The 13,537-nt window shown below is 35.6% G+C and overlaps 1 protein-coding gene across 1 annotated transcript in view; it reads right to left on the reverse strand.

The window, feature by feature from the left end:
• Positions 1–222: 222 nt before the first annotated feature.
• The window catches only part of LOC148954983 (glucosamine-6-phosphate deaminase-like), a 128,962-nt gene continuing 115,647 nt past the window's right edge, over positions 223–13,537 (reverse strand). Inside the window, exon 6 of the mRNA XM_089108009.1 lies at positions 223–344. Coding sequence (XP_088964135.1) covers positions 291–344 — 54 coding nt within the window. The 3' untranslated portion in view covers positions 223–290. The remainder of the gene's footprint in view (positions 345–13,537) is intronic.

Genomic DNA, 13,537 nt, shown 5'->3' on the forward strand with positions numbered 1-13,537 from the left:
GACCGATTTATTTTTCATTAGCCAATTCTTGCTTGAGAAAGAATTGAAAATAAATTAATAGTGATAATTTAATAAGGTTTTCAACTGAAGCTGGGGTTATTTGCATATTGATGTGAAGAGCCTATTTCGTGTTGCCATGTAAAGTCCCTTGCAAACTTCTGACCTTTTAAAGGTAGTTTAAAACTAAAATTTTCATTAGTAAAGCTTCTTACTGAAAAAAGATTTATTCTACTGATACTTTATTTTAATTTACTTCTTCTTATCATTTTCACAGTTAGGAGCATCGGCTTTCAACTTGGCTGATTTTGTGTCTCGGGATGACAAACACTATACTCCAGTAAACTCTGAAATGATAAAAATTGATCGATTAGTCACTATTGTACCTGAGCACGCTCACGAGGGGGTATTCTGGAATTTATTTCCAAATACTTGTTCCGTCCCTCTCGTGGAATAAAATTGCTGGCTAACTCTTTAGAAATCGTGTGTCTGAGTGCCCACATCAGCATAAACATCATAATTGCCTATTCATGTTTATTGTATGTAATTTTTAATGTAAGGTACATAAAATTAGCGTTTACCATGGGAGAAGTTTGTCAAAAGAGAAGTTTGTAAATATTTTTACGAGAAGGTTATCAAAATTAGAAAGTTTTTTTGAAAGAAAGGTTCACAAGACTTTTTTTAGAATATTAACTGTTTTACTTTTACTTACTTTTTTGTGCATTTTCGTCTCTCAGGGAGAGTGGAAGGTAATTGTGAATATGTCCTCTCTCTCCCAACGATCGCCCACGCTGTGCAGAAACACAAAACTTGCTTTAAAAATTTCATCATCTAGAATCAAATTAAATTGTATCTACAGGGATATTTTGTTGCTTTGGGATCATGATAGTACCGTATTTAATTTTATTGCGTGTGATTAATTCATGTTTATATTTTTCGGTAAACAGATTCACTCTCCAACTGCTTATAATTTATATTTGCTGTTATTGCTATTCTCTTGCTAGTAGCATATATTCCTAAGACCACATCTGATGTGCTAAAGGATGATTTTATTTCTGGTGTTTGACCATAAATTATTACAACTCCTACACTTTCGAGCAAATTTATAAAGATGCAGTCTAATACATTAAACATAAAGTTAAAGGAGCAAAGGCAAGCATTTTAGCTAAGAAAGCGTGAGAAATAAGCTGAGGGCTGCTGAGTTGCTTCAATTGCCCTACATCTAAACCTTAAGAAGCAGTTCATTTTGTTGATCGCTATATTTTGTTGCAGGCAAGAGCTTTAGCTAATGCAGTGAAATTGTTAGAAGTTTAGAGTATTATGCAGGATACAGGTTATACATATAATTAGAAGCTACAGTAATGCACTGGGTTAAGAATGACTCTAAAATGTGCGTGCTTCGAAAAAAACTCCACTAAACTTACTAAATTGTCAAAAAAATTCTAGGTTTAACTGGTTTTAGTAGATTTTGCTTCTGTCTTACTAGTTTTACTTACTTTGTACTAAATCTTTGGAAAATTTGGTAATAACCATGCCTGGAATATATGTTCCCTCAAGTAAGAAACAGCTACCACATATTTATCATATTGGAGAGCAAATACAGCCTAGGTATATCCTGTCTCTTTAAACAAGCTATAATTGTATATTTATTAATGTAGCTATAAATTTTTTTTTGAAAACAGCTCCTTTTTTGTTTTTGTGTTTTGGAAAATTGGCGCTTTGAAATTTTCTGGCCTGAAAAAAACAATCTAAATAGGTCACGAGTTATAAAAAATTTGTTAAAAGCCTTACATTTGAAAAAAAATCATACGAGTAACGTCGTATTTCGAGTACATTTCATGTCATTTAAGCCTCAGGACTGGTTGCATCGTTTCAATATCTATGACGCTTGCAAGATCATACAAGAAACATAGCTAAACATAAAATACCAATTGGAATGAATCTATTTACAAAATACGTTTTCAGCAATTTCATAATACCTAGGGATAAAAACGTGAATTAACAGTTGCTCAAAATGAACAAACTGGACCATCAAATGAGACAAGGTCAAGAAGACGACCTGAGAAAATTATCCGAAATAATGATAGTAAGCGAAAATGAAGAATAAAGAAATATGCGGTTAGAATACTTGCAAAACCGACAATAACACCAAGTCAAAACGAAAGTGAAGAGCAAAGAAATATGCGGTTACAAAACATGCAGCAACGAGGATCAGAACAAATAAAAAATGAAAATGAAGAACAAAGAAAGGTGTGGTTAGAAGATATGTGACAGCTAGAACAAGAAAATATGCGGTTAGAAGACAAGTTGCAGCGAGAATTACAAGCGAAAGTGAGTTTGGCCTTATATAGAACGTCACTTGTTCTCGATAGAGTTCCAAAAACAATTCCGAAACTTAAATTCATGTTTTGCTTTAGCTTCCTTCAACTTAAGCGAAGATTGAACCATCAATAGTCGTAATGTTTTCAGCTTCAAAGTTGCTGGACAAATTCATCACAAAATTAATTTAGCAGCACATCCATCACAAACCCCTGAAAGTGATTTTGGACTAAGCATTGGCACTGTTCTGTTTTTCTGTACAAAACAGAAAAAAATAAACAAAGCTTGAATGAGACAGAACAGAAACAGAACGGGCCAACAAAATAACAGAAGACCTGTTCCTGTTTCTATTCTGTTCTTTGATAAAAACAGAAAACAGCTATTTTTGTCCAAAAAACAGCTGTTTAAACAACGGTTTTTCGGACACTTAAAGGTTAAAAAAAAATGTAAATGATAAGTTTTGGCTTATTATCAGAAAGTTTGTTATAGCCATGGGCGTAGACAGCATCTTGTGTAAAGGGGGGCAGCTGCTTCTGTGGTGGAGGGGGGAGGGATCTTACTAATACTTCCTGAGGTCCTTTGAATATAGGTCTTTAGAAACTAGTCATTCTATATTTTGCTAAAACTCGGCCTTTAAAATTTTCCATGTTCTATTTTTCCTGGAACAGTACAATATAAGCGACCCACTATCCAACTTCCAATTTCCAGAAATCATAAACACCACAAAAGTGATTTGACACAAATCACATTATGGTTAGATAACAGCTTCTTCTAAGAATTCAATTCAAAAGTTTACAGTTAGGCAAAATTAAATATCAAAATTGGTATAGGGGAGACTCCGCCCACGTTTAGCCAAAGCAAACCGTTTCAATATAAGAACCTACGTGGCTTCTGGTGGATTATAAAAGCTCTGAAAGATGGCAGTGTATGTTTTTAAAATGTCTGACCTTAATTAATACTTTTACCAAAAATATCAGATTGGATCAGGTGTTAAGGTGATTAACTCTGGAATTTTTTTCAATTTTGTCTGAAAGCCTACGCCTAATTACGAATACTAGAAAACTCGCGTTGTAAACTCACATTGTATTCTCCTATTATTTGCCTGTTTTTGGCAGCTTCCGAGACGTGCCATCTTCACCAGTTGCTGTTAGTATTTTTCATCCTACGGGATAGCGAACTCCCATGTTCGGCCACTATACCTGGGGTAAATTCCGCTTACCGTACCAAGGTGTCCAAAAGTGGGCTATGCTTGTAAAGACTGTGTAAACAGCATGTTTAAAGGTTGAAGGCAAGCTTAATACCCAAAACTGTGCTTAAACGTAAAACAGAAGAGAAAAAAAAGAAAGGTGGCTGTGATCCAGAAGAAAATAAAAGAGCATTTTTTTCTGTCTTATTCTACAAGAATTCAGTTGGATTCTTTAGAAGTGCCATGGCTGTCCCTAGAGGAACGCTGCGAGACTACATAAAATAAAAAGTTGAGAAACTGAGTATACCTCTGAAAAGTCTGGACCTAAGTTTTCTTACACCCTATTAGAACACATGATTAATATTTACAGAGTAACAAGAAAAAGGACTAAAAACTTACTTGAAAACAATAGCTGATATGCTTTTGACTGCACTTCCTTAGAAGCACGTAAACTTGGATACACTTATGCCATTACTAAGAGTATAAAAGTACTGGATAACTGGAAAGGCAAAGGTAATGGAGACAGTGGAGGAATTGCAGGTAAAGATTGGTACCATGGTTTTATAGATTGCCCTAAAACTCTATCAATAAAAACGCCAGAAGGTACAAGCTTATGACAGACAACTGCTTTCAACCGTCACAGTGTACGAGCTTTCTTTGACAACCTTGAGTGAGGCCTATTTAAACACATGTTCAGACCACAAGACATTTGAAAAAGTAGCAACTGAAGAACTTAGGTCCACTTTTGGAAAGAGACTGGAGCAAGAGACTTTGTGCTAACTGACAAGATGGATATTGTCTTAAAGACAGAAGTTGAAATAGAACTACCACCACTGACAGGTAGAACACCAAGATGACAGGATTAGCGGAGTGGCTTACTTTTGGTGTTGATCAGTCAATCTATAATTAGAAATTAATACTCTTTAGTTTTTTTTTAAACCTTAATGAAATTAATTTTGTAGTTTTTATGCTGACCATATTCTTTCTTAATTTTATAACCGAAAAACAAGCTTTAATGTTCCCCTGGTCACTTTTCTTTTTCTTTTGTCCGGTGGCCAAACATACGCCAGAGACGGCCGAACCAGTGCTGGGGTGGCCCAGGTTTGGCACTCTTGACCACTTGGATAGAGAGGCATCCAGGTGGAAAAATGGCAGAGTATTTCTAATTGTCTCTTTCAAGGATGGTATTGAATGAGTTGCTTTTGCTTTGGCATGCTCAGCAACTTCTTATCGCTTGAATCAACTCATAGAGAATTAAACAAGTCAAAATCAGCCGATCGTGGGCCAGTCTCCTATCTATATATCGAAACGAAAATCAATATTGAAGATCGAAACGTAAATGTTGATATCGGAAACGATATTTGGAAATTTCTGTTCGTTTCCGGCTTTTTTAACCATCTACCAGGTAACATCCAAATAAAATTCCAACATACGAAAAATTCTCGTTAATGTCTAGCGTAAATTTGAAGTTCTAGGGGGGGGGGCATTTGCCCTCCCCTGCCCCCCTTCCCTACGCCCATGGTTATAGCATCGTCGGTTCAAGCCTTACAGCTTATCATTTAGAAATTGTGCTTTCCCCTTGTTTGGACATTGTCCGGGCATAGTGCTTTTGCATGAAACACTCGGAGATCAAAAATGCCTGTTCGCTCAACACTAGTAGTAGTACGGTAAGATGCTTTAGAGTGGTTTCTGACAGCTCCGAAAAGATCTCTTCGTTTTCAGTCTAGAAAATGAATGGGTCTCCAATATGAAAACATTAACTTCTCGTCAAGATTGTCACTTGCCATGGGTAGTACTTCTCTGGCGATAACACTTTTGAGAAAATCCAGTACAATTACAACATATTTTTTTTTCCGCAAAAATTGCAGTGTTTCTAATAGAGAGGCGAAAAATTGTCTGTGCATGAAAATATCGCTATACTTTTTTCTTTATGGTTATTTTATTTCATTTTCCCGTCCCTTTTTTCCTAAAATGTGTTTTTATGTTTATACAGCATCTTCTCAGACTTCCTGAAAATACCCGGACATTTCGAAAATAAAATAATTTTCGGCATGAAATTATGCAGTCAGCTCAAGGTTATTAGTGTTTAAGCAGAGCCCATAGTTGATTTGGGAGGCGAAGGCTCTTTCCTGCATACCACGCTTTCGACTCCTCCTATCCGGACTCCAGACCTCCAATTGGGAACGTTTGGACTTCGGAAGCCATCTTAAACAAAAGTATGAAAGAAGAAAGAAGGATAATTATTTCCAAGCCAATGTGTGTCAAAATTTTTTAAAAGGAAAGTTAATGGTTTAAGGAACACTGCATATTTTTAAGGCCCTTCGCCCTATAAAATATTGATCTAGGCCCTCCACCAAATTCATTCTTAAGTAGATAAGTAAAGTGAAATTTCCCAAATTCCGAATTTCAAAGAAATTTAGACTCTTTGCTACATAATACTTTCTTTAAGTAATCTTTTCTCTTAATATGTTTTCAAAGGGATGGAAATATAGGGAGAATTTTCATTTTTTTGATAATTTATTTCGAAAATTTCTGTGGATTTGTGGCAGAAAATACTTTCTTCGACGCATTCACTTGCTCTATCATATAGATTGTTACTATTTAGAACTTTTTATTTAAAGAATAGGAGTGGGCATACTTTTGAGTATGTAGGTAAGTTTTCATGGTCCATTCCAAAAGGAAAAGGGGTAGTAACACCCTCGACTATGACTGACTATAATTACACAATCCAAGAATACTAATTTTATTTCTTAGCCAATCCCCCCCCTCCAGAATCTCTGGATCTGGCCAATATTTCAAAGGTATAATTTAAGAAAAGATGTACTTTTTGTCCCCTCCCCACGATTCATATAAATTTGTACTAGTGTATTTATGCAAATTAATGAAAAAAATAAAAAACTTACCGGAAAGCTCTATATCCGGATTGCAGCGGTAGCTAGCAACCTAGCAAGAGATATAAGAAAAAATGCACTTTTTGCCCCGCTCTCCAGGATTCATATAAATTCGTATTACTGTATTTATGCACATTAATGAAAGAAGAAAAAGCTTACCGGAAAGCTCTACGTCACTCTGAAAGATAGGGCGTGTTCCCGGTCCGACGAAAAGTTGCTAATATTTAATAAAAATTCAATATTTCGTTCCAGCTGAGAGCGAATTAACAGCTGGAACGATCGAAAATTAAATTTTTATTAAATTTTGTTTTAAATTTTTGTGAATACGGTTAACTAGCATATTTACTGTATTAACTTATGTACATTCATCATTAAAGTGGGAAAAATGGAGGCAAATGACCAATCTAATAGTCACTAATGAGTATTAAGGGATCAAAACTCACGTCTCATATTTTACTTATTGTTCATTAAACTTAGTCGTGTTTTAACAATAAATTACAATGCATATTAAGGCATTAGTTAATAAACGGTTCCAGGTTGGCAGTTAATACGTATTAAATTTGAAGTAAATACGAATTAAATTGCAATTTACACCTGGAACACACTCATAGACTAGCAGTTTCTCCTCAGAAAATTTTAAGACATTCACGGCAGAGTTGCTAAGGCCGCAGGAGCGTCTTACGATTTTGAAACCTGTGGTATCCAAAAACGACTGGAACCAGCTTTCCTCACCGGAATCTACCATAGCCGGTCTGCACCATTACTTAATCAAACAGTTCGTGGTAACAAATTTTAAAGTAAGAGCGACCTGGCTCAATAGTAACTGAAGCTCTAAAAGATGGAATTTTGATACCAATAGATACATCAAAAGAATCAGATTTTCATGCTGATTTTAAATATAAACGTATTGTCAATTTTTGTCCTACTCATTGAAAATTACGAGCCTGAGAAAATGTGTCTTATATTCGAAAAAAGAGGGAGAAAAATCCCTAAAAGTAATAGAATCTTAATAAAATCATCAGATTCACATCATCAGATTCAGTGTATCAGCGAACCTTACTGTAAAAGTTTCAAGCTCCTATCTGCAAAAAATTGGAAATTTTTGTATTTTTTGCCAGAAGAAAGATCACGGATGCGTTTTTTATTTGTTTGTTTGTTTCTCTTTTTCACAGGGGTTATCGTATCAACCCAGTGGTCCTAGAATGTCGCGAGAGGGCTGGGGGCAGTCAGAGGGGGGGAAGTTGGTAGGGGGTGATTGGGGGCTCTGGTGGGTGATTTGGTGTCTTGGATGGGAATGCGGGGACCCAAACTCATACGCAAGCCCGCTAATGGAAAACCGATGTGCTCAGAACAATTACATTACAAAAAAGATATCTGGCTGGTTGTACTCAATACAATTTTTGGAAATCGAAACAAGTTCCATTGATCATCAAAAGAATATGTCTATCCATCAAGCATCTCAAGTCATCATGGTATGCATACTCCTTGAATGATGCCAAAAAAAGTGCCCGGAAACAAATCACTGGTGGTACTTACCCAAAATCCAACTCCAATTGCCAATTGCCTCATAAATTTATCGTGCCAAAAGCTCATAAAATGCCAAATTTCAACAGATTTTGTTCACAACACCAGTTACCATAAAAAACCACCAGGTAAATAAAAAACGGGCCATCTGTTTCTGTTCTGTTTCTGTTTTTTTTTTTGTAAGAACAGAACAGAAACAGGTACTTTAAAAACAGAAAGGAAACAGAAAACAGAAACAGTGCCCATGCTTAGTCTGAAGCACCGATAACACAAAGTATTAGTAGTAATCTAGGTTATACTTTACCCAGACATATAGCAATTTCAACGTTATTTGCGTACGTCTCTACACCTTTTCAAAGAGATTCAGAGCTCCCTCACATGGCCTTCTGGATTTGCCCAGACATATAGCAATTTCAACGTTATTTGCGTACGTCTCTACACCTTTTCAAAGAGATTCAGAGCTCCCTCACATGGCCTTCTGGATTTGCCCAGACATATAGCAATTTCTACGTTATTCTATAGAAGCTCTACACCTTTTCAAAGAGAGTGACTATCCCCATGCATATAGGTAATACTTCTACAAGACATTACACCTTTTCAAAGAGAGTGAGTATTTAACATTTTTGCAAAAAGGGATTCGCAAATTGGACACTATGAACGATATTAATTAATGTTTTGAATAATAGGAGTGTGAATGATTCTAATTAGTGATTGGATTGTATGAAGGGGGAGAAAAAAAGGATTAAACTGATTAGCAGTTAAGGTAACCCCGAAGGATTTTTTTACTCAGTTAATTGTTATAAATTTTAAGCATCATTAGTCTATTAAATCGACTATCGATGATAGTATGACATTGTGACTTGACCTAGCTTTAACTTTCCGATGTGATCTGTATAATACAAAAGTGATGTTTGATAAGCATTGCCAATTTAAAATAGGATGTAACGTTCCCTTCGTTCCCCCATTTCTGAGGGCAGGAGAGGGGAGGGGTCAATTTTGGAGAGAAAACCAAAAATACTCAGAATCGAAAATAAACGGGATCTGCCTCAAGTGGAAGGCTCAAAGACCCTTCGTTCCAACATTTCTGAGGGCCGGGGCGGGAGAGGGGGAGTCAATTTCAGAAGGAAAACCAAAAACACTCAGAATCGAAAATAAACGGGATCTGCTTCAAGGGAAAGGCTCAAAGAACCTTCGGTCCTCCATTTCTGAGGGGCAGGAGAGGGAGAGGGGGAGTCAATGTCAGAGAGAAAACAAAAAATACTCAGAATCGAAAATAAAAAGGATCTGTCTCATGGGCAAAGCTCTGATTTTTTTTGGAAGGTGGGGACGATGACAGATTGAATGTCTCAGACTAGTGATAGTGCTGTACTATGGTATGAATTGCTTGAGAAAAACCCAAATGAATTAGTTGAAAATAATGTTTTAACAAGAAATGTCTGAAAAGTTTTTTTTTTGGGGGGGGGATGGAGCGATGACAGATTGTTTTAGTTAAATGGAGTCGAGTTGCACGAGGGTTCAGTAGCACGAGGGTTCAGTAGCACGAGGGTTCAGTAGCACGAGGGTTCAGTTGTATGGGGTTTCGGTTATACAGGGGTTCAGTTACATGGGGGGTTCAGTTGCACGGGGGTTTAGTTAAATGAGGCTTGAGTTGCGCGGGGGTTGAGTTGCACGAGGGTTCAGTTGCATGAGGGTTCAGTTACATGCGGATTCAGTTACATGGGGATTAGTTAAATGCAGTTGAGTTGCATAGTCTCGTTGGAAAAAATTGGAGGTCATACTTAAACAGTTCTATTAAGAGCTATTGCTGTGGAAATGACTCATTTTTGAATTGAAACTATGCTTTTCTGACTGAAGATACACATTTGAATCAGAAAATGTGAAAATGTACACAATTGAAACAGAGAAGTATGTTTTGACGATATTTTCTATAATTTCGTCTGAAAAATAGGAGTTCACGCTTAAAAGGTTCTATTAAGAGCTATTTTTATGAAAATGGTTATGTACACAATTGAAACAGAGAAGTGTGTTTTGACCGTATTTTCTATAATTTTGTCTGAAAAATAGGAGTTCACACTTAAAAAGTTCTATTAAGAGCTATTTTTCATGGAAATGGTTAATTTTTTTGAACAAAAACTACCTTTTTCTGACTGAAGATATACATTATAATCAGAGAAATGTGTTTTGATAGTATTTTCTATAGTCTCATTGGAAAAAATTGGAGTTCATACTTAAACAGTTCTATTGAGAGCTATTGCTATGGAAATGATTCATTTTTTGAACCAAAATTATACTTTTCTGACTGAAGATATACATTCTAATCAAACAAATGTGTGGGACCATCAAGCACAGTGCTATGAGCTAGACTCCTCTTGCGCATTTTCATTTTAAATTTTATTACAGATCCGAGTAAAACCATTATCAGTCTACCTCATTCTTTCATTCTAACTTAACTTGTAGGAATAGGACTTCATTCGAACAAGTAAATCCGTTTTATTCAATGTATAATAGTGTACAAAAAAGACTATTATTTTTCCTCATTCCCCCCCCCCTTTTCTTCTTAATATACGGTAGAAATTAAGGCTACGCGATCTCCATATTTCGTAATATCCATCATGTGTAATGTAGTGATAATCGTCCAATCTAGGTTCCCGATCTAAAAAAAAAAAAAAAATATGAAAATTAAAAAGCTTAAAATATATGGAATTTGTCAGTTTATAGTTTACGCACTAATATCAATATTTGTAACGATTCTATTTGAACTTTCTCCAAGTTGATCAAATTGGGCTATGGATTTTCCAGCATTATTTAAAAAGCTTCCTATGCTAATTAAACAAAAGTTTTGGATATTTTTGTCAGTTTGTAGTTTACACACTAATATCAATATTTGTAACGATTCTATTTGAACTTTCCCCAAGTGGATCAAATTGATCTCAAAAGGGTTCATGATAAAAAAAAAAATACTAATCAGCATCTATAAATAAATGAAACCCAAACCGAAAAGAAATTAGAATAAATAATCGAGTCAAACTACAAACCAGGCAGAAATTAACATAAGTTGGGTGCAAAACCCCTATGCCTTCCCAAGGCCAGTGGGGGGGGGGGTGGGGGTTAGGTGGGAGGATCTTTCCATGGAGGAGGCTCTGGATTTCCCAGCATTATTTAAAAAGCTTCCTATGCTAATTAAACAAATGTTTTGGATATTTTTGTCAGTTTGTAGTTGAGTTTACTTAAGAAAAAACTACCACTAATCAGCATCTATAAATAAATGAAACCAAAACCTAAAAGAAATTACAATAAATAATCGAGTCAAACTCAAAACCAGCAGAAATTAACATAAGTTGAGGGTAAAACCCCCTATGCCTTCACAAGACCTGTGTGGGGGGTTGGGGGGTTAGGTGGGAGGATCTTTCAATGGAAGGGGCTATGGATTTCCCCCGCATTATTTAAAAAGCTTCCTATGCTAATTAAACAAAAGTTTTGGATATTTTTGTCAGTTTGTAGTTTACACACTAATATCAATATTTGTAACGATTCTATTTGAACTTTCTCCAAGTGGATCAAATTGATCTCAAAGCAGGTTCATGATAAAAAAAAATACTAATCAGCATCTATAAAAAAATGAAACCCAAACCGAAAAGAAATTAGAATAAATAATCGAGTCAAACTCAAAACGAGCAGAAATTAACATAAGCTGGATGCAAAACCCCTATGCCTTCCCAAGGAGAGTGTGGGGGGTTGGGGGTTAGGTGGGAGGATCTTTCCATGGATCAGGCTCTGGATTTCCCAGTATTATTTAAAAAGCTGCTCACCAAGTTTAGCGAAATAAAATCGTCTATTTGCGTTCCACTTCATGCTCCAAATTGTAAGAAGGAACTGAGCATACATCATCCCATTTTTAAGGCATTTTATACATTATATCTTGGAAATTAAGTCTCTTCTTATCAGTATACATTATACCTTGGAAATTAAGCCTCTTCTTATCAGTATACATTATACCTTGGTTATTAAGCCTCTTCTTATCATTATTCTGCATTTCAAACGCTTAATACCCCAAGCATATACGAGTCAAATTTCACTTTAAAGTGCTGGCATATCTGATGAAATAATTTAAGTCGTATGATCAATTTAGTAAGGACACTCGATATCCTTAAATTGTCTGATTCAATTATGCCTTCCCAAGACCAGTGTGTGTGTGTGGGGGGGTTAGGTGGGAGGATCTTTCCATGGAAGGGGCTATGGATTTCCCCCGCATTATTTAAAAAGCTTCCTATGCTAATTAAACAAAAGTTTTGGATATTTTTGTCAGTTTGTAGTTTACACACTAATATCAATATTTGTAACGATTCTATTTGAACTTTCTCCAAGTGGATCAAATTGATCTCAAAAGGGTTCATGATAAAAAAAAATACTAATCAGCATCTATAAATAAATCAAACCCAAACCGAAAAGAAATTAGAATAAATAATCGGAGTCAAACTCAAAACGAGCAGAAATTAACATAAGTTGGATGCAAAACCCCTATGCCTTCCCAAGGCCAGTGTGGGGGGTTGGGGGTTAGGGGGGAGGATCTTTCCATGGAGGGGGCTCTGGATTTCCCCCGCATTATTTAAAAAGCTTCCTATCCTAATTAAACAAAAGTTTTGGATATTTTTGTCAGTTTGTAGTTTACACACTAATATCAATATTTGTAACGATTCTATTTGAACTTTCTCCAAGTGGATCAAATTGATCTTAAAAGGGTTCATGATAAAAAAATACTAATCAGCATCTATAAATAAATGAAACTCAAACCGAAAAGAAATTAGAATAAATAATCGAGTCAAACTCAAAACGAGCAGAAATTAACCTAAGTTGGATGCAAAACCCCAATGCCTTCCCAAGGCCAGTGTGGGGGGGTTGGGGGTTAGTTGGGAGGATCTTTTCATGGAGGGGGCTCTGGATTTCCCAGCATTAACACGGTTTGATTCAAACTTTTACCTTGAGCATCGATATTGTTAGCAGAATTTCAAAAGGATCGTTTGTGAGTGCTGACGTATCTGATGAAATAATTTAGGTCGTATGATCAATTTAATTTTTTTTAATGCAGTAGTTTTTCAGTAAGGACACTCGATAAGCTAAAAGTGTTTGATTCAAACTTTTACCTTGAGAATCGATGTTGTTAGAAGAATTTCAAAAGGATCGTTTATGAGTGCTGGCGTATTTTTTTTAAGTAAACTCGATGTTTCTCTATGATTCAATCCTAACGTCCCCCTGCTCTGAGTGTTGAAAATGATTTCACGACATTATTGTAGTTTTTTTTTTCTTGCCCCAAACTATTTTTTTTTTATTACGAACCCTTTTGAAATCAATTTGATCAACTACTTGGTGCCCATTAAAAACGAAAATTTTGAGTTAAATAAGTAGTTTTTGTATCTTTTAAAAGAGCTTTAAGGGGTTTGAGATATTTTTTTTGTTCGGCATATATGAAAGGTCCAATACCTCACACTAAGAGGTTACATTTTGATATTGTTTGACAATTTACTAAATTTTTAGGTTTTCTTTAGTTTCAAAATGTTTTTGTCAGTCACCATCTTTAATCATTCACAAACAATACTGAAGAAAACCAATTTCCACTGTTTAT

This window comes from Artemia sp. Qi Xiang Cuo, chromosome 2 (assembly GCF_049724085.1).
Source record: "Artemia sp. Qi Xiang Cuo chromosome 2, ASM4972408v1, whole genome shotgun sequence".
In the NCBI taxonomy this organism is placed as follows: Eukaryota; Metazoa; Arthropoda; class Branchiopoda; order Anostraca; family Artemiidae; genus Artemia; species Artemia sp. Qi Xiang Cuo.